This window comes from Ctenocephalides felis, unplaced genomic scaffold (assembly GCF_003426905.1).
Source record: "Ctenocephalides felis isolate EL2017-DRISC unplaced genomic scaffold, ASM342690v1 CF-g0.4_SCAFFOLD_01170, whole genome shotgun sequence".
NCBI classification, from domain to species: Eukaryota; Metazoa; Arthropoda; class Insecta; order Siphonaptera; family Pulicidae; genus Ctenocephalides; species Ctenocephalides felis.
Genome location: NW_020537324.1, coordinates 19,347,742 through 19,367,499, shown reverse-complemented (window position 1 = coordinate 19,367,499; position 19,758 = coordinate 19,347,742). Strand labels below are relative to the sequence as shown.

The 19,758-nt window shown below is 28.4% G+C and overlaps 1 protein-coding gene and 1 pseudogene across 1 annotated transcript in view; one reads left to right on the top strand and one right to left on the bottom strand.

Annotated features, from left to right (window-relative positions):
- The window catches only part of LOC113365779, a 9,550-nt pseudogene extending 8,994 nt beyond the window's left edge, over nucleotides 1–556 (top strand).
- The window catches only part of LOC113365865 (sodium-dependent serotonin transporter), a gene marked incomplete in the record, with an annotated part of 141,604 nt that overhangs the window by 86,642 nt on the left and 35,204 nt on the right, over nucleotides 1–19,758 (bottom strand). The window contains 2 exon segments of the mRNA XM_026607406.1: nucleotides 2,319–2,457; nucleotides 5,195–5,402. Of these exon segments, the coding sequence (XP_026463191.1) occupies nucleotides 2,319–2,457; nucleotides 5,195–5,402 (347 nt within the window).

The following is a 19,758-nucleotide window of genomic DNA, read 5'->3' as shown; positions in this document are numbered from 1 at the left end:
AGTCCTTCATTTTAACTATTTTTTATATGTAAATATAAATTATCGCTAGGTGGGCGGTCTTAAATTATTACTAAAAATATTTAATACAATATGTTAGCTAAGACAGTTGAACGTATTAATATTGAAATTTCAATTGGCTCATATGCAAAAACACATTTTTTTTTTTAATTTTGGTGTCACATTGTCCTGAATGATTGAAACATCAAATAATTCACAAAGTTAGCAATGGGGATTTTCTTCGGAAAGTAAAAAATTAGAGAATTAGAATTATTAGAAAACGCTTCTAGATCATTCTTCAAAGATAGTCTTCATATTTAATTAGTTATATTTTCTATCTACAAACAACAATTTTCTAATGTTTGTGATATTGCAAATGTAGTCTAATAATTATTTTTTATTATATGTATTATAATTCTTGAAGGTTTACGTGATTCTGTTACCGCAACATTTCAACATTCCATTATTATTATTGGCTCGGTTCATTTCAGTAATTGAAGTTAAATCAGTTAATTTATGTATTTTTCCAGTAATTCGCATTTCAACTCTTCGTTGTTAAATTCATTGACTTGTGAGAATTTATAGTGATTGTCTCGTTGATTACTTCGCCTACTTTATGCCTTTATCAAACCGTGAAGCGAATTCAATATAATATACAATCGGAAACTTTTATCTTTAGAAAATAATTTATCGGCAATTATATGAAATTGTTCATTAAAGCAAATAACTGAATAACTTTATGCCGGTAATGAAATTTTATTTGTAATAGTTGGAGAAAAGTTGTAATGTATTTTATTTTCTTATTTGAAGTTTAATCTTGATAAAATTTCATTTCTTTTGTTTTTATATATTAACGTGCAAGAATTAAGTATTGCTCATATGCATGCAGGTTATATTTTTAATAAAAAAAATATATCCTAGTATCACTTGATATTGCGGTTTGGAAAATAGCCACGAATAACCAGAGTAGACTACCTCCTTAAAATTTGAAGCTAAAACTACTGTTACTTTACTAAAAAATAGATGAGAAAATAAAGACGTCGAGAATTTCTATGCTATACAAATGAAAAAAAGCTTAACTCAATCCATAATATTTTATAAAATGAGTTTTATACTACAGTATTGAATGATATTTTGAGAAGTTTTCTTATAGAAAATGTTGATTTTTATAACTAATAGTATATATAATTTTTATCAAATAATAAGATATGTATAGAATAGTAATTCGCAAAACCTGTTTTCATAGATTTTTTCGTACTTAATAACAATAGTTTCATATTCAAGGAGTACTCTAATTTCCATAAAAAAAAGCTAAATGTCTGATATCTTATCAATCGAAGTTTGTTTAATAAATATTACAGTATTATATTGATTTAAGTGCAATATTCAAATATTTTATGTTAAAATAATATATTCCTGTTTATAATAAATATTAGGTTGGGTTAAATTATAAAATTAATTATAAAAAACTGCCAATATAATTTACTCTGTCGGAACAAAAATTCTAATTATGAACATATTTATTTCTAAAGAATAATATTATATAAAATACGATATTTAAGTACGATATTTAAATTTTTTTTTTTTTAACTAAAAACAAATATCAAATATATTTATTAAAATAGTTCAAATTATTTAATAATATAAAAGTGTTTATATAATTCATATTGTTCTTATATAAAATATAATACATAAAATTAATTAAATTTGAATAGAATAGAATACTTTCTTCAAAATCTATATTGTAATTTCCTTTCGTCGACGTCTTTTCAAGCACTGATTTTAAAATTTTTTAAAGCCATTCGATGTAACTCGATGAAGACTTGCTTTACTTTTTTGTCATGTTTTTTACGACAATTGCCCAAAACGTTTTTTCATAATCAAAAAAGTGCAAAATTTTTCGACTTTGCAAAAAATTTTATTCCAATTTGAAACGTTTTATAACCGTTTAGTTTTTCGCAAAGATTGGCTAGGCCATTTCTTATAATTAAATATTTATTTTCGTTTTTTTTCGAAACTAACAGGGTCATAGAATCCATTGTCCAAAACTTAGAAGTTTGAGAGCCTATGGTCTAAGCAAATATCCTAAATTTTTCTAGTCCTACAAAAAGTGTTTGAATTTTAAAAATCATATTTTTTTCTAAATAGGTAAATATCAATTATTATTAATTATTTAACATGTCAAAAAGTTCTTGCGTCTTCTATTTAAAATATTAAGTACGCCGAATAAAGTTAGGACTATCAAGATATGTTTCTTTAGTTTGTTCCTTCACTATGAGAAAATTATGTTCTATACCAATGATTAGAAAATCTCAATTTACCTTTCCAGCACTTTTCACACCTTTCCAGAGCGAAAAATAAACTAAGACGAACACTCCAAAAACACAAAGGGCGAGGGATGGTTTGATAGGTCCCATCATATCAAGCCCATCTGAACGATATTTTTCTAGTACGTTGCGCCTGAAAGTCAATAATAAACGCATCAGTGATTTTTCATTAAATATTTTGTGTTTTTCAATGTTTTCACCTTGCATTAAAATTTATTTACACCTGTCAAACAATGGTTTGACATTCAAGTTCTTTATCATGTGAGATGAAAGCATTCAAGACATGTAGGCAAGATTTTAGGATATAAAAATATTTTTTTCAAATATGTGTTTTGAGATTCTGATGACTTCTCAATATATTCACACAATTAGATAAGTATTTTGTACGTATTTTTAAAATTCTGATGACTTTTCAATATATTCACACAATATTTACAATATATACAATATATACATGTATTTTGTACAAGTAAATTCATTGCAGTAGTATTAGCACTAATAAAATTAAATATTATAGGTACTAAGTTGTTTGTCTTATACAAAGTTTTTTGTAAGATTTTGTCAAATTTGTCTCATAAGGAACAATTGCAGAATTTTTACATTTGATAATGATATTATAGTTTAGAATAATTATTTTACTTGTGGCAATATTTTTTTAAAAGATATAGTTAAATTTATATCTAGCCAGGCATATCTAGTGAAACATGAAAAACATCTTGGTTTAAAAATATGTACTATGAAATACGGAAATACGTTCTAAATCTATTTCTCCATAATCCTTCAGGATTAAAATTATAAAAGTGCATTAACGAAGATATAAAATATTCATTAACAAGAAATTATTAAAATGTCTTGATTTTAATTACTTTGCAGATCGACAGAAAAATTATTCACGTCTTAGCTTTTTAAGATGTATAAAATTAAAAGCAATGTGATTAAAATCAGTTATCGACTGTAAAGCTGTATTGATAAAATATTGCATTAAGGATTATCATAAAAATCTGAATATTTTAAAATGCTGGGTTCAAATGATTTTTATTATTCTTGAACAAATTTGATCGAATCAATTCGAAATCATTTTTTTTATTAAACTATAGTTCAATGAAACCTTAAATATATAACAATCCTTTTCGCAACTGAGACAACTCAAGTCTGAAAAAAATTAAAACCTTAAATATATAAGAATTCTTTTCACTTGGATTGCCTCACTTGACATGTAAAAATAATGTTTTTAGTGTCAACACACGATAAATGAAAAAAATTATAATTATCAATATAGCATAGATATTTATTAATAGTTTACAAGTTTTTCAGTTTATTAGTTAATATTCATATTGTTTTAAAATTAATATAATTAAAATTCTATTTTTAAGCTTAGTTACATTCATAATCTGGATAGATTTTAGTTGCAAACTAGGGTTATGGGCAGCATGATATCATGCCGTAGTGATAACCGTTTGAAAATATAGATAAAAAAATTGTTTTCAATTTAAAATGATTATATTGTGCACCACAGTGCAAAGTTGTAGATATATATACAAACAATATATACAATTGAGATTGTATTGTAGATAGTTGAATGGAAAGTGATTTAAAAAATCAAAGCATATAGATAAATGCTGTAGCGAGAATAAAAAATGTTATTTTTTATATTTAGTCTAATTATGGATCGTTAGCACAATGTACTCGAAATAGAAAACATAACTTTGTTAACTAAAACATACAGTTTTAGTTAATAAAGATTATAATTTTCAGTGTATTTTAATTTTCAACTTGTTAATTTTGTAATATGGATGGATTTTTGAGCAGCGTTAGGTATGAACAGAACATTTTTAAACCGTTTTTATTTATCCACAAGATTTGGCATACGATTTTATGTCATTGTCTCAAGGGAGCGTTCATTAACCACGTGGGCAAATTTTTAAGGATTTTTGGACCCCTCCTTCCCCTTGGTGATACATGGTGATATTCAAAATTACCCCCCTTCCCCACCAAACATCACGTGTATTTTAAGTTACTTGAAAAAACTGTAATTTTTTTTATTTTTTTTTTTGAAAATGTTGGAATTTTTTAAAAACTTCAGTTAAAAAATAAATACACGTGATATCTTACTGTACCCCTCCCGCCCTCGTGATATTTCATGATTTTTTTTCAAGCCCCCTTCCCCTAAAAAAACGTGATTAATGGACGCCTCCCAAGATGTAAAAAATTTGGAGAATAAGCATTAAGTGCATCAATAATAATAAATTTTATGTATATATCAGTAATTGTAGATTAATTAGTTACTATATTTATTATAAGTTTTAACCAATATTTTGAGAACATGCATTTGAGATAAATTGGTTTCAAGTCATATCATAAAAAACATAGAGCTATTAATTTAATATATGAATACTAGCATTTTGTAATATAGTATTGGCAACTGAAACATATTACAATATACGCATAAAAATGTGTATTCCACATTTCTCTATTTTTTTATTACTTTACTAGCAAACCCAGCGAACTCCGTTTCGCCACCAGATGGTTTCGTGAGAAAGATGAAGAATTTTTTGTTGTTTTATATTTGAAAAGGAAATGAGTAGCTGTCAAACAATGTATCTACCGGCACCATCTATTTAAAATATTGGTTTGTAGTACATGCTAAGTATCAGAGATAACGCTGTATGTGAAACAAGATTTTTCCGCTGTTCTCTTAAATTTTTTCTTCAATTATATTTGCTATAAACCTCACGGTGCCCGAGACCTTTCCAACGAATGCAAAATCGTCGAAATCGGTTCGTGTATTCTTGAGTTATATGGTCAGGATGGAAAACCCGACTTATTTTTATATAATAGATATAAAAATATCATTTATTATTATTACTTACTCAAAGAACTCGGCGGCCGGACTGGTGGAGTTTTCCAACTGCGGATTAGTGACCGGGGTGCAGAACGGCGTGTTCCAGCTGTTCCCGCATTTCGTCCAAGGCAATTCCGAGTTGAAGGATGCAAACAGATAGTAAACTGCCCATCCTATGATCGTGTTGTAGTACATTCCCATGTATATGTCAATCAGACAGATCGCGTAGCCCACACCTGGAAAGCGATTCATTAAGAATATTGATGGAATTTTCTGCTATTAGTTCTGATTAGCATTCATCATTGGGATATCTATTCGGTTGTATTTATAATTAGAAGGCAAAATTAATAAAAATTCTTTAATTACGATATGTGTAGAGGATTGAATTAAATTCATTATATTTTAACGTATTTATTTATATAAAGAATTGAATTATTTCAATTATCCATGTATATAAATTATGAATATAATTGTATATGTACACTTGCACACACACCCACACAATGCCTTAGGTTGCACTTAAACTTAAAAGCTCATAATATTCACACTACATAATTTTTTTTTTCTAATTTTTTCATGACTGTTACGATCAATACTATTACCCCATTTCGGCTTGTCGTTGAGGTCTGGGACACCCAGTTTAATATATATAATATATATATATATATATATATATATATATATATGTATATACACTAGAAAATATGGATATCCTAAATATTGTTTTTCTACAAATCATAAAGAAAAAAGTTACTTATGTTTAACTTACGTAGGCACATTTTTATCTTATTTTTAATTGCTAAACTTGAAAAGAAATGATTATAATTTTATAAAAATTATTCATTTAGTCTTATATCGTTTTACATATTTATGCAACATAATGGTAATAGTACTTTGAGCTATTCTGATAAATCATCTCCTAAACAAAGTAGTTTCTTAAAGGTCTGACGTCAAGCAGTAGTAATAGTTAAAAATGTAGATCTAAAAATGATCTTGATGAATAAATTTGAGAAAAAATAGCCCTTCTTCGGCATGCATTTAAAGAGTTCACTCCTCCTTAACAAAGATTAATTTCGATCCATATTATAATTTCTCTAATCCTAATTTTATAATTGAATGCATGCCGGAGAAGGGCTATTTTTTAACAAATTTATTTATCAAAATCATTTTTAGATCTACATTTTTAATAATTACTACTGCTTGATGTCAGGCTGTTCAATGTAGGTATCAAATCTGAAGTTCTGTGATTGCTAGGACAAAGCTCTTATATATATGCAATTTCAAAAAGTGCAAATCTTTGAAGAAAAACTGAATTTTTAACGACTTTGCCAACTCCTCTGTTTTATTAGGAGAGTTATAGAGAAAAGTGGTTAAAATTAAAATCTCTACTTTACGATTCTCAATGAGGTACTTTGCAAAGAAAACATTCCGGTATTTAAACAGCTATCACTAAGTCAGAGGAGATTGAAACTGAAGCTGGTGGAAAAAATTAAATAGACAAATCTCTCCATGGAAATTCAAATAATCCGAGAAAAGAATGTGGATTTTTATATACAATCACATAATAATATCAATAATATTAACAATAATAATAATAATAATAACAATGAGTAGTACTGCCCTAAAGCAAGTCCGTGAGCTGAGTTAAACCAAATTCGATTCAGGAAAGAATAGTGAGAGAGTTATCACATTGTCATTTCACACCGCAGTACACGAAAATGGGCTATTTTCAATTGGAAACATATTTTTGAACTATGTTTTGAAGTGAAAACCACATACATGATATAAAAAAGACTCCGCAATCAATATAAGGACGCCCCCTCCCCCTTGGTGATACTTGATGATATTCAAAATTACCCTCCCTCCCCCACCAAACATCACGTGTATTTTTAGTTACGTGATGAAACTGTAAAATAATTGATTTTTTTTGAAAATGTTTGATTTTTTTAAAAAAAAATCAGTTAAAAAATAAATACACGTGATATCTGACTATACGCCTCCCCCCTCATCCTCAAACCCCCTTCTCCCTGAAAACCTCACTTGATTAGGACGCCTCCTAAGAATGTATTAAAATTATACATATCGAATGCGTGCATGATAATATGTTCAACTTGATATTTAGAAACAAGTCATTAAAATGTAACTTGAAGGATACTAACGAATATTTTGTTACAAAATACAAAAATGGTGTAAAATGAAGGTATAGCTTTATAGCCTTACAATTTGTAAAATATTCTGATTGACTACTTGTTAATTCACAATGAAACTTAAATTAAAATTACACGTTTATGGAATAATTACGCACAATGTTTGATACAATACAGGTGGCATAGGGTGTTAATGTATTTATCCAATTGCCAATTGCATTGCACTACAAATATTATGCAACTTAAGTTTTAAATATTAATTTTTTGTACGGTAAGTTACAGTAATTGCAAAAAAATAAAAAATTAAAAATTTTATATATCTTTTCGTTTCGAAGGTTCTGATGATAATTAAATTTTTGAGAGAACGGAGCGCCTAATTTGAATGATTTAAAAACATTTTATTTGTATTGACGAAATGAAGAACTGATTAAATTCTTATTATTTATATTTTATTTCCGTATATAAAAAAAATTCAAAAAATTCAAAAAAGTTTTTTTCAAAAATTTCAAAATTCTCACAAATCAATTTTTTCAGCTCTTTTAAAAAATTCAATTTTCGGTACGAGAAGTTCCAGCAATTTGCCTTGAGGTACGATGCCATGCACCACTAGTTTTCCTAATCGATTTGAAAAAGGAATCTTGGTCAACTCTAAGACTGCGATTTTAAATTTGTATCTACAATGTGTCCTTTTCTACCATCGGCAGTACCTCGCAATCCGTGACAAGGCAAAGGACGCTCGACTTACACATAAAACAAACAGTCCGAGTGGCTCGTGTTTACTTTGTCGCGTTGCACAAGGAACGAGATGGGAAATTTTCACTTTGTGATTCTTCACAAGAGATACAGAGAGGACTATACAAGAAAAGTGAAAAGAAACGTGCCAGGAGAAGTATCATGAAAGGAAATGAAGATATTTCTTGTATTTAACTTTTTTTCAACAAACTTTTCTTGGCTTTTGCGAACTAAACGTTATGAGTTTAGAAGAAATTAATTGCTTTTCGATCGTGAATAATGACTTAAAAAAAGGTATGTACTTATGAGTTATTGTGCAATACTTTATAAACATGGTAAATACTCAGTAAATGATACATATGTCATATAAACTAATAGTTTATTTGCCTATAATAATAATATAATCTATATTATATTTGTATTATATATCATACCTTTATAATTTCATCACATAGGTATTTTGTTAATAAGCATATTATACTTTTTTATTATAGTAATTATAAAATGGTAAGAGAGTTGAAAAAATATGTGGATAGAAATAATAAAACTAGAAGAGTCACTACCAACAAATTTCAACTTATTGACAGACATTGACAGATATTGAACATATAGAATAGAGGGTATGCATTTTTAAGAACAAATAAGTAGAATTTATAAGTAATTTAATATAATTTTGATTTGATTTGAGTATATATGTATGCATATAGCTAATGTATTTGCTTATAATGCCAATGAACTAATGAAGAAAACATCTCTTTCATAATATTTATATTTTAATAAACTTAGCAACAAATGGTTGCAAAAAAATAATAGTCTCATTCTTCTCTATTAACTAATGTTATTATTAAAAATAAAAGCATTTGCTCGATTGTTGAAAATATAAGTGGTAGTAAGTCAAAATTAAGTGTAAATTAAATTAATTGACTTTAATTTTATGGTTGTTTTTTTATTAAATATTACTTAATTATAATTAAATAATAATCTAATTTAATTATTATGCAATATTAAAATATTAATTTATAATTTATGCATCATGTAACTATCGGTACTGGTAATCGTTCAGTTGCCACATAAAAATGAATAGTTTTCATACTTTCATTATATCATAGTTATATATTTGACTACAAATTTATTCATTGGAACTCCAATTTGCATAATTTTCATACTCTTGATATCATATGTAAATTTCCAGTTATTTGATTTTAGTTAAATTAAAATAGATTTTGTTACCACAGTATTTGGAAATTTGGAATGAAAACCGACGCTAAAATTTACTAACTACCGAAACGGAAACAGGTCTCTTCCATACAGAATCAATATTTTATTATTTTTGTGTAAATCTCAAATATAGTGTTTGAATAAGATTAAAACGTCCAGTATATTTCACAATCGATTGAAAATATAATAGTGTTCACAAATAGTTTCACACTATTCAAATCTCTCAAAGTTTCCATGAACTTTCACGTGATTCTTGCCTGAAGAGCCGGATTAGTAAATAGATACATTTTGCAGAGCTAGAGATATGGAAATAGATGATAGACGATTAAAGCAGTGAAGTATATCGATATTAAATGCAAGGATAAAGTGAGAAAAAGTGCATTTAATTTGATTTATTATTGTTTAAAAATACATAGAAATTCATTTCACTTCTTTAAAATATTTTGGCACACGCAAACTCACATAAGTTTGTCTAGAAAGCATTTATTTTCATGTTTCTCATGTAAGTACCATAAATATAAAGTACTCAATTCAAACTGTTTCAAATTTGATGTATCTCAATGAGGACTATCGTTTGTCAAATTTGAGCCACGATCTGCCAAGCCGTTTCTTTATAATTTGGAAAAAAGTGTTAAACTTTCACACATTTAAGCTCATACTACCGAATCTATTTAAAAAAATCAAAAACTGTTTGAAACATATTAGTTGGGAATGATACTGATTAGTTTTAGGTGATAATCTACCGAGCCGTGATCTTGTAATAAACAGTTGTAAAAAAAATTAATCCGATTTTTATGGAACTTTTTTGGCAATATATATCATGGTCTTATAAAACCTACTGAAATATTACGGCCTTACGACAAGTGATTTAATTTTAAAAATTCATCAAAATTTGAGAAAATGAGTAGTTTTTTTGACGTTTGTTAAAATTAAAATTAGACGATTTACATAGTATAACGATAGAGTGTTTGTTCGTTTTCAATGATGTGTGATAATCCACTCGAAAAATACTTTTAATCACTCATAAATTAATTTATATTTCATTGATTAAGTCGATTATTTACACATATCGGGAAGTTCATGTAACTTGCCTTAAGGCAAAATAAGTTAGTTTTGTCGCCATGAGAAAGTATCCAATACCAACCAGTTGAGTTTCTCTTTATTTGTCCTCAGGAACAGATTTGTCATAAAAAAGTCTTCACATGTAGCGTAAAATAGTAGTATCTCTGATCAATACAAAACAACAAAGATTTTTTTTATATATTTTTAACAGCAATCAGAACCTTACGTCCTATGAGCTGTTGTTCTGAAACTTCTCCTTACTTTGTATCTTTAGATGGTAACTCAATGGTTAATCCATCCATATTTGATGATTTTTGTTATTAGAATTAATCTAATAGGGCTGACTTTTTTTATTGGTGCAGCAATCCGGGCAAGGGCTATTTTCACTTGGAAACATATTGCTATCTATACTTCCAAGTGAAAATCGTTGTCACTGCTGCCTGACAACAGGCTGCTCAAAGTGGGTATCGAACCCGGGACCTAAGAATATTTTGAATAAAATTGTATCGAAATTGCTAATATTCGAAGATCTATCTACTATCTATCACCCCCAATCGGACTACGTCGCGAATCTGTGTATCCGTAAAGTTTACTCAGCATCTCGTGGTCGCGCGACGGCTATCGTCACGTTCTTCGACGTTCGATTGACACCATCAGGGCAAAAACACGAGCATCGTCTTTTTACAACTGTCGCAGTTTTACTATTAATTCTTCTTTCTTGACACGATTCTAGGGCACGTGGTATACGTAAGTTTTGTCGCCATGAGAAAGTATCTTTGTTTACGAAGGAAGTGCATCGTTATAAACTTCTCGTAATTATTGAGATTTAATTGGTGCGAAGAAATAATAAATTTTATAACTGAACTTATATTCGTTGTGATGGATACAGATTTTAAAATTTAATAATTTGAAGTAATATTTGTTTGAATTATAGCGTATCTGATATTTAGAAATTGATTTTGAAATGTTGATGAACTAGAACATCATTCAAATTTTATGGTCACTCAGCTTCTTGAGACACTAATTTCAAGAAGACTAAAAAAGAAGCTGCCCAAAGATAATATTGAATTGTTGAATTACAATAATTTATGTGTGTTTGAAAGTGTGTGTGTGTATCTATGTAAGTAAATGATATAAGCTCCATAGGATTGTAATGTATTCTGATCTATCAGAAGAAAAAAGTGTTGATGAGTATATAAGTTATAATCGTGTCTCGATGAGTATATCGATATAAAATCTATAACTAGTGGGGTGTATGGCATCGTGCTTTAAGGCAAATTGCTGGAACTTCCCGTACCGTAATTAAAAATCTTGGTACGGAACCAAAAAAAATTACACAAAAATGTGTACACATTGATAACATCTCTATAAAATATCTGATAATTTGATGTACATATGTCCAATAAACATTTATAACCGTAAAATGACTATTCTTAAACTTATTTTTATTGAGAGTCCATAACCGCTGGACCTGCCTTCCCAAAAATTTAATCAGTTCTTCATCTTGTCAATACAAGTAAAATCTTTTTTGAATTATTAAAATCGGAAGCTCCGTTCTCTTAAAAACTGAGTTACCGTTTTTGGCACTTTTTGCTCTCTATCTACGGAACGGCTAAACCTGCCGTCGCCGAAAACTAATCAGCACGTCTCCTTATCAATACGAATCGAATGTTTTTTGAAATATTCAAATCGGTTGATTGGTGTTCCCGAAATCGTCGACAAAAATTTGTATCCGCACACACACACGCACATACACACACATATACATCCATTTTTTCTAAGGTATGCCAAAATGTTTTTGTTCATTTGTCCAAATGATTTTTGGACGATTACAATAACCCTACGGAAAGTTAAAAATAGTTTGTTTTAATATTGATTTCCAATTATAAAATCTATAATATATATATAACAGTTTTATGATTGGAGAGAATATTATTTCAGTAAATATTATATATGCTAAGGCGAGGCAACAAAATCAAATTTCACAATAAGTAATTTTACCCCCTAAACCAAATGAACTACGTCATATCAAATCGTATCAAACAAACAACCATCGAACTACACTTAAAGAAATATGTTTTTAGCTATTTCTTTAAAATTTGTGATCTGCCTCTTTTTACCCCATAGGCAGGGTAAAAAGAAACCGCCATCGGGCAAACTGATACAATGACGTATGTTTGATTTTGAAAGAATTTTACAAAAAGGCTGAATTATTTTACAAATGCGAAATAAAATTTTAAAGGCACATTTTTTACAAAGATTACATCGTATATAACCTTGATCTGGTATTTCATCAGCGGAGTTGGAAATACTATTAATTAATTTCATCTCTTGTAAAATTGCTGTTTTAACTTCATTTACTTTTTTATGTACTACTTTTTTCATTTTTCACACTTTTGTCAGGGTTTAGCTGTTTTTTTTTACTTCACACACATGAAAGCTTTTAAAGAGGTTTTATGAAAAAACTGTTGAATATATCTTGAAAATAACGATACATTTTATAAAACAACTAAAACAAATATACATAATAATTATATGGAAGTCTCGTAAACTAAACAACAGTGGCCACAATCAGTAAAACTAACAACAAAATAAAATGCTTTTCTTATGGATTTTCAAGCATTTCTGTTGATCTCCTGATGACGACGTCGTAAGAATCAAGGTGATGGCTGGTTATATGCCTTTTGCCCCCTTCTTTCAAATATTGTTGTTGAAAAATTCTTAACTTTATTTATTTAGAGATATCGGTGGTTCTTTAAGTCCCGCTTCTCGCTTTTATATATACATGTTTATATAAAAATATATAAATATACATTGAATAGAATATTAATTTTATATCTCAGAAATAAATTACGACCTAATAAATGCATAATGGTTGCGATTGAATTTCATAAAGTCATTTTGCTTGTGCAGTTTCAACAAGTTTAACTCAAAGTCAAACATTCAAAGTGAAAGGAATCAGAAAATAAACGTCTGAAGTGATGCGATTGAATTTAAAGTTTCGTTCTCATCTATTCCATTTAGGGAAACCATTAAATTGAACTAGACTGTAAATATTGGCAGAGACAAGTGCGCAGCTTCAGCTAACTTGTACACGATGGGTATCTGTCTGAAATTTTCATGGCTTAAGATTAGATGTTTCAGAATATAGTTTTTTTAAGTTATAATGTAGGTTTAAAACAATATTTTGTTAAAAAGTAAAATGCCAAATTGTAATATAATTATATAGCTTAAAAAATAACAAAAACAGTCACGAATGTGCACTGAAAATTTCATAGTTCTCATTGAAATGAATGTATTTTTACTAAAGCGTCGTCTCAAATATTTAAAACTAATTTAACTAAATACCGAATATGAATTCAATAATTTAATAATCTTTATGTATTATTAAACAGCTTTAAATATAAGTCAAGTAGAATTGTACATCGATACAAATGCATTATTGCTGTCTCAAATATTTCAAAATATAAGGTCTAACTAAACATTGATTAATTAATTCTAAGTACAATTAAAGCTTTTTATAAAAAGAAAAAACAGTCGAGTCAGAGTAGTGAAAATTTCACTATGAAAACTAATTAAATGGTGATCTTGTATTCTAAGAAAAATAAAATGCTTTGCCGTCAAGACAAACAGTCAAGTATGTATAGAATTTCTTACTTGTTTATTGAAATAACATTTCAAACTATAAAATCTAATTAAATGATTTGCATGTACAATTGAAGCCTCTTTTTTATTTTTTATGTAGCTTAATAATAAGATTGTAGATAATATAAGTTACTTGATACTACAGCTAGATTTTAGCTTAAAACTGTATATAAATTGGAATTATTAACTTCCCGTAGGGCAAGTTATAGTAATTGCAAAAAAATCGAAAATAAAATTTTTTATATATCTTCACGTTTCAAAACCTTCTGAACATTTTGGCATACCTTAGAAAAAATTGATGTATGTGTGTGTATGTGTGTGTGCGTGTATGTGTGTGTGTGCGAATACAAATTTTCGTCGACGATTTCGGGAACACGGATGAAGCCATTTGAATAATTCAAAAAACATTCGATTGGTATTGATAAGGAGACGTGCTGATTAGTTTTTGGCAAAGGCAGGTCTAGCCGTTCCGAAGATATGGGGCAAAAAGTGCCAAAAAATATTTCAACATAAATTTTTCTTCAAAAAGTTTTTTTTTTGCCTTAAGGCACGATGCCATGCGCCCCACTAGTTTTTTTTATTATTTTCATACTTATGCAGACTCAAAAATATATTATTTGTCCTATGTCATTCATCCACTTCAATTGTTTCTATGTGTTTGATATAGGTCCGTATTCAAACATACTATCAGAATTTTCCATAGATATAAATCTATTTCATTTTTCTGATTCATTGCCTGAAGCAGATAGGAGATAGAATACCTACAAAAGATCAACAGTTTTTGCATAGTAGTTGTAATATATTTGTCTAGAAACACATTTCATCTGACCTCTACTTCAATTGTATCTTTGTTGAGAATATGTTGTGAGATGGAAACTTTATCTCTTTTCTTTTTAGAGTTTAGTAATAAAAAGATTCTTTAAAATATTGTAATGGGAATTGGTATTGTCGCCTAAAATGCGACACCATGGCTTTGAAGGAAAAACAATGGTTGGCCTATCTCTTGACGAATTTATTATTAGATTAACTATAATACTGATGACTCTAATACTCATGGCTGCAACCAATGCCAGGTACTGGTACAGGTACTTCTAAACATATTTACCATCTATATTTTTAAGTAAAAACCTATATGATCTAAATACTGCTTGACATCATACTGCTCGAGGCAGGTATTGAACCTTGGTCCTTAGATTCAAATTCCTTAGTTTTAACCATCAATGAAATTGTAGTATTAAAGTTGAAGAATGTTAATTTGATCAACTTGCATCCAAACAAACCTTGAAATCAAAAGGTCTAATCTGCTCTCTCAGATTATTAATCCGTCTGTGGTATTAATTAATTAATGCAATTACCAACATCTGCCTACGGCATTTCTACTTGTTTAATTGGGAAATTTTATGTATCCTAGAAGCACTTGTATCAATAAACGGCAATAGAGACAATAGAAATTACAAATTTAATTAAGAGTCGTTGATTAAATATTATTTAATAACGGAGTGAAGATTCATGAATACTCCACTTGATTAATATCGCTGAGCTTATAAAACCGACTTGGGGTTATAGACTCTGTTCTGAATCTATTATATGTATTTATTTAGAATAAGCAAATAGCTTTTCGTCGTAGATGTTTGATTTTCCACCGTATAGTAACCCTCTAAATCTAAGACGACAACATGTAAGACTAAGAAATACTTTTCATGGGAAATGAATTTTGGTATTTACATAAATGCTACAAATATCTCCTAAAAGAGTTTTGATTTCTGGATATTGACTTTTTGGTAAGAAATATTGCTGACATATTTCAGATAGTATTTGTTTAAGTCCAAATGGAACTAGAAAGTTCAAGGTTTCTTATGAGGCATTTTTTGCTTGTAAAAAAACTTCCAACAAACCAACAATAATTTAGAATTTGTAACTTCTTCAATGGACTAAAAATTATCAAGTAGATATTCATTGAGACAAGGCAATATTTGATTTTCCACAATATTTAGTTAAATTTGCTTCAACATTTTTCTCAAGAAATATTTATAAGTCAATATGTTTTAATAAATAGACAGAGATATGTTTTACTAAATCGACAGAGTATTACGAAATCTACTCAGCTTATGAGATTCTTCCTAAATTGCCACCTCTAATGCAAATCTCGTCGGGTGAGAATCGAGAACAGTTTGTCTGAGCTTTTGTCTTGTACAGAACTAACGTTTTATCGAACAGCCACTCGCTTTTAATGGAATAAATAACATCAATCCGTCTTGCCCGCTCATTTCAGATTCTGCTGCGAAATAAACAGTTCTGCAGAAAAACCATTAAGTACGGGAGAGTCTCACACCCCGAGACAAAAGGAAATAAATATGAAGTCAGTAGTGAAAAATTAGATAATTTAAAAATTTTACTAATACTCAAAAGAACATTATCAAAATTAAACCACTTGTTCACCGTAATTTTGCGATAAAAAGATTTATACTCGCTTAAATAATACGTGTTAAATATAATTCAATTAAAGCATCTATTAACTCTACTCATATCCGAAAAGATAAAATAAATTTTCCTTTTCAATTATATCTCCAGGTTCAAATGCATTTCATTATTTGCATTAGAAACCTGCCGTATTTTCTTCTACATTTGTTTTTGCTCATGACAAGAGGATTTAAATTCAGGCAACTGTACATATGGATAAAAAATAATTGGTGAAAATAGTTTCTAGTAGAAATATTTTTACGAGAAAAACATTTGAAAAGAGGCTAAAAGATGAGTCAAAGAATAAAATTTTAAAGTTAGAACAATTGTTTCAAACTATATGCATGAAGGATATGATACTATAATAATCAATTTGCATCCTTATGTCATTTACATGTTTGTATAAACAATCAGACTTCTGTTTTCTCTTGTTCTAGCAAAATTTTGATAAGGTTTTTTTAGATTAATATTTAATATTAATACTCATCTGAATTTTTACAAAAAAAATCAGAGCAGTAACATAATAATAATTAGAAAAATGAGATAAATTTGAGGATGTAGGGGGAAGTCCCTTAGACTTAGTGTCCGGTGCTAAGGGACAGACATGCTCGTTCATTTGATGGTACCTACTAAAATTGTTTAAAATATCTAATATTATTCTGCCATTTTATGGATAATAATCAAGTACTACTTTTATCATTGAATGCCACTCAAAGGTAAATGCATAAATATAGTAGAATTACTTCCATTGATATTTAGGTGATACCGTGATTTTGCGATAAAAAGATTTATACTCGCTTAAATAATACGTGTTAAATAGAGTGTCCGGCATTAGGTGCCGTCCGGCGTTACGAGACTTCCCCCTACATAATGTAAACTGTCTGGTTCTATCAGTAATAACATCGATAATTTATGCAAATGGAGGATGCTTTTTTCTGATAATTTTAACTTAGAATGTATGTAAAAAACTTGGTCGATCCAATTAAAATTTCAATGATATCTTTGATTTTGTCGATCTGCGTATTATTATTTAATTGAGGGTTTTTGAAAAAATATTTAACTTAAATTTAACAAAAATTAAATTATGCTCCGAAAATTTCATTAGCTAAATATTCTGATATCTGCAATTCTAATATAAATAATATTTGTATAAGAAGCAAGAAATTGCAAGCATTATTCAAGTCTTGATTGGTTAATTGATATGAAAAATGACTGCGGCATCGATAAAAATGAACACATTATCGTCAAATAAATCAATTATCATATACATTTACATTGCACAATTTTAATCTTTTAGTCATACGTCTTTTCATCTCGAGATCAATCGACATATGAATATCTTCAGATTAATAAAGAATAATACAATATGAGATAAGTTGTACCTACTGATTTAATGGGATACTAAAGTTGAGAGATTATAGTAGACTAATTATTTAATTTTAAAATATTCTATAAAATTAATTTTGGTTCGAATAGTGACCACATATTAAAAGTCCTAAAAGCACTTGTGATGTTAATTTTTGACATGCCTTGTTTAGATGCGAATCTAAAGGTTGTCAATTATATTTGAAATATTTTTCATTAGAAATTTTCTATTACTTATGATATAATTTTGGCAACTTTATGCAGCAATACCGGGAAAGAATAATTTCACTAGCTAGCATGTTTCACATTAAATAAAAATGGACCTTACGGATATAAACCCCGTACTTCATGATTAAGAAGCCAGGCGCTTTCCGCAGAGCTAGAAGAACTCTTGTAATGATGTTAATGAAAACAAAAATGTAACAATAGTCAAAAGAAGAGCAAATATTTATCATCAATTAATAAACTTTTGCCATCGTTTCATCACTTATGTAGTCCATTTTGTACAGAAATGGCATCAGTATTATCCTGAAGATGATCTAAGCGCCGAATGGCAGTTTCGTGACACGCGTGCGGATCGCTATTCAAATATCTTATCAAATAAACGCCTAACTTCGTTTGCTCCACAATCAGACCTAATGGCAGCGAAATCGTAGAATTAGCAGCTCCGACACTCCATTCCACTCCAAGGTTCGCGAATCTTATTCAATATTTGCATTCGTACTCTACATATTTGACAAACGCATATATCTACAATGGCTTAATTAATATGCATTTGCTTCAGTTTATAAAGGAAACATTTTAGAAGAAATTTAAATCAGTGATGGATTAACTATACCAAATTATGTATAGATAGACTATGATTCATAGTATATGATGGCACTATTGTACTCCAAATGAATAATGCTTTTGCATTTTACTATTGTGCTTATCATTTTACTATTGACTTATGCATTTTACTTGCTAACTTAACATTGCATTTTACTTGCTTAACTATTGAATAAGATATAGCACTTTAATGTGATAATAAAATTAATTTCAAGAAATTGATGAAATTCGTTTTTTTAAGTATAGAGAAGAATATTTTATGTCAAACCAAACAGTTACTTTAAAATTTTGAAAAGAAATGTTTATCTAATTCTATATTTAGAACAGAAAATATTCATGATTTCCAGTTTTGTTTTGAATAAAATTGCAATTACTATTTATTTATAAATTCACATTTTTTCAATTTAGTTTCTTAGAGTTTAATTAAATCTGGCTATATGACTAAATACATTTTTAGGAGGAAAGAAGTGGTCGAAATTCTAAGGCATTTTCTTGAAATTTTCAAGAAACTTCATAGGATTTTATTTCATTTTATGAATAGGCAATGTTTAACACAAACAATACTAGAAGAAAATATCCCACCAGAGGCACAAAAATTACTTTCTTTCAGTGATATAAAATTTTGAATATTGACATACCCTAACTAATAATTAATACATTTTAAACTCACATATAGGAAGGTAACATTAATTGATAAACATTAATCAATAAGTTTTTGATGAATGTTTATCTTTTTGGCAGATAATCGGATTTGCTAATTTTATGTTATCTTGACATTTCAAGTCATTCTAAACTATTTGACACCAAAACTGTAAGAAGTATGTGTGCGTGTGTGTACGCCAAAATTATTGCTGGTTTATTTGAGAAAACTGTCTATCTCAATGCTTTTTTGTCTTATCTAATTTTGATAATCATATTTTATATTTTGATAAAAAAATTAAGGTTTTTATGTAATTCCCAAAAATAGTTAAATTCATAGTATTTTTGTGTTTATGCAAAAAAATTTCAAAAGCGTTAAAGTCTTTTATTCTACGACTGTAATCTCATCTAGCAATCAATAGTATATGGAATTATTTATATCTTTTGGTAAATTGATTAAGATTTTCTTATTCTAACCAAATATTACATATATGAA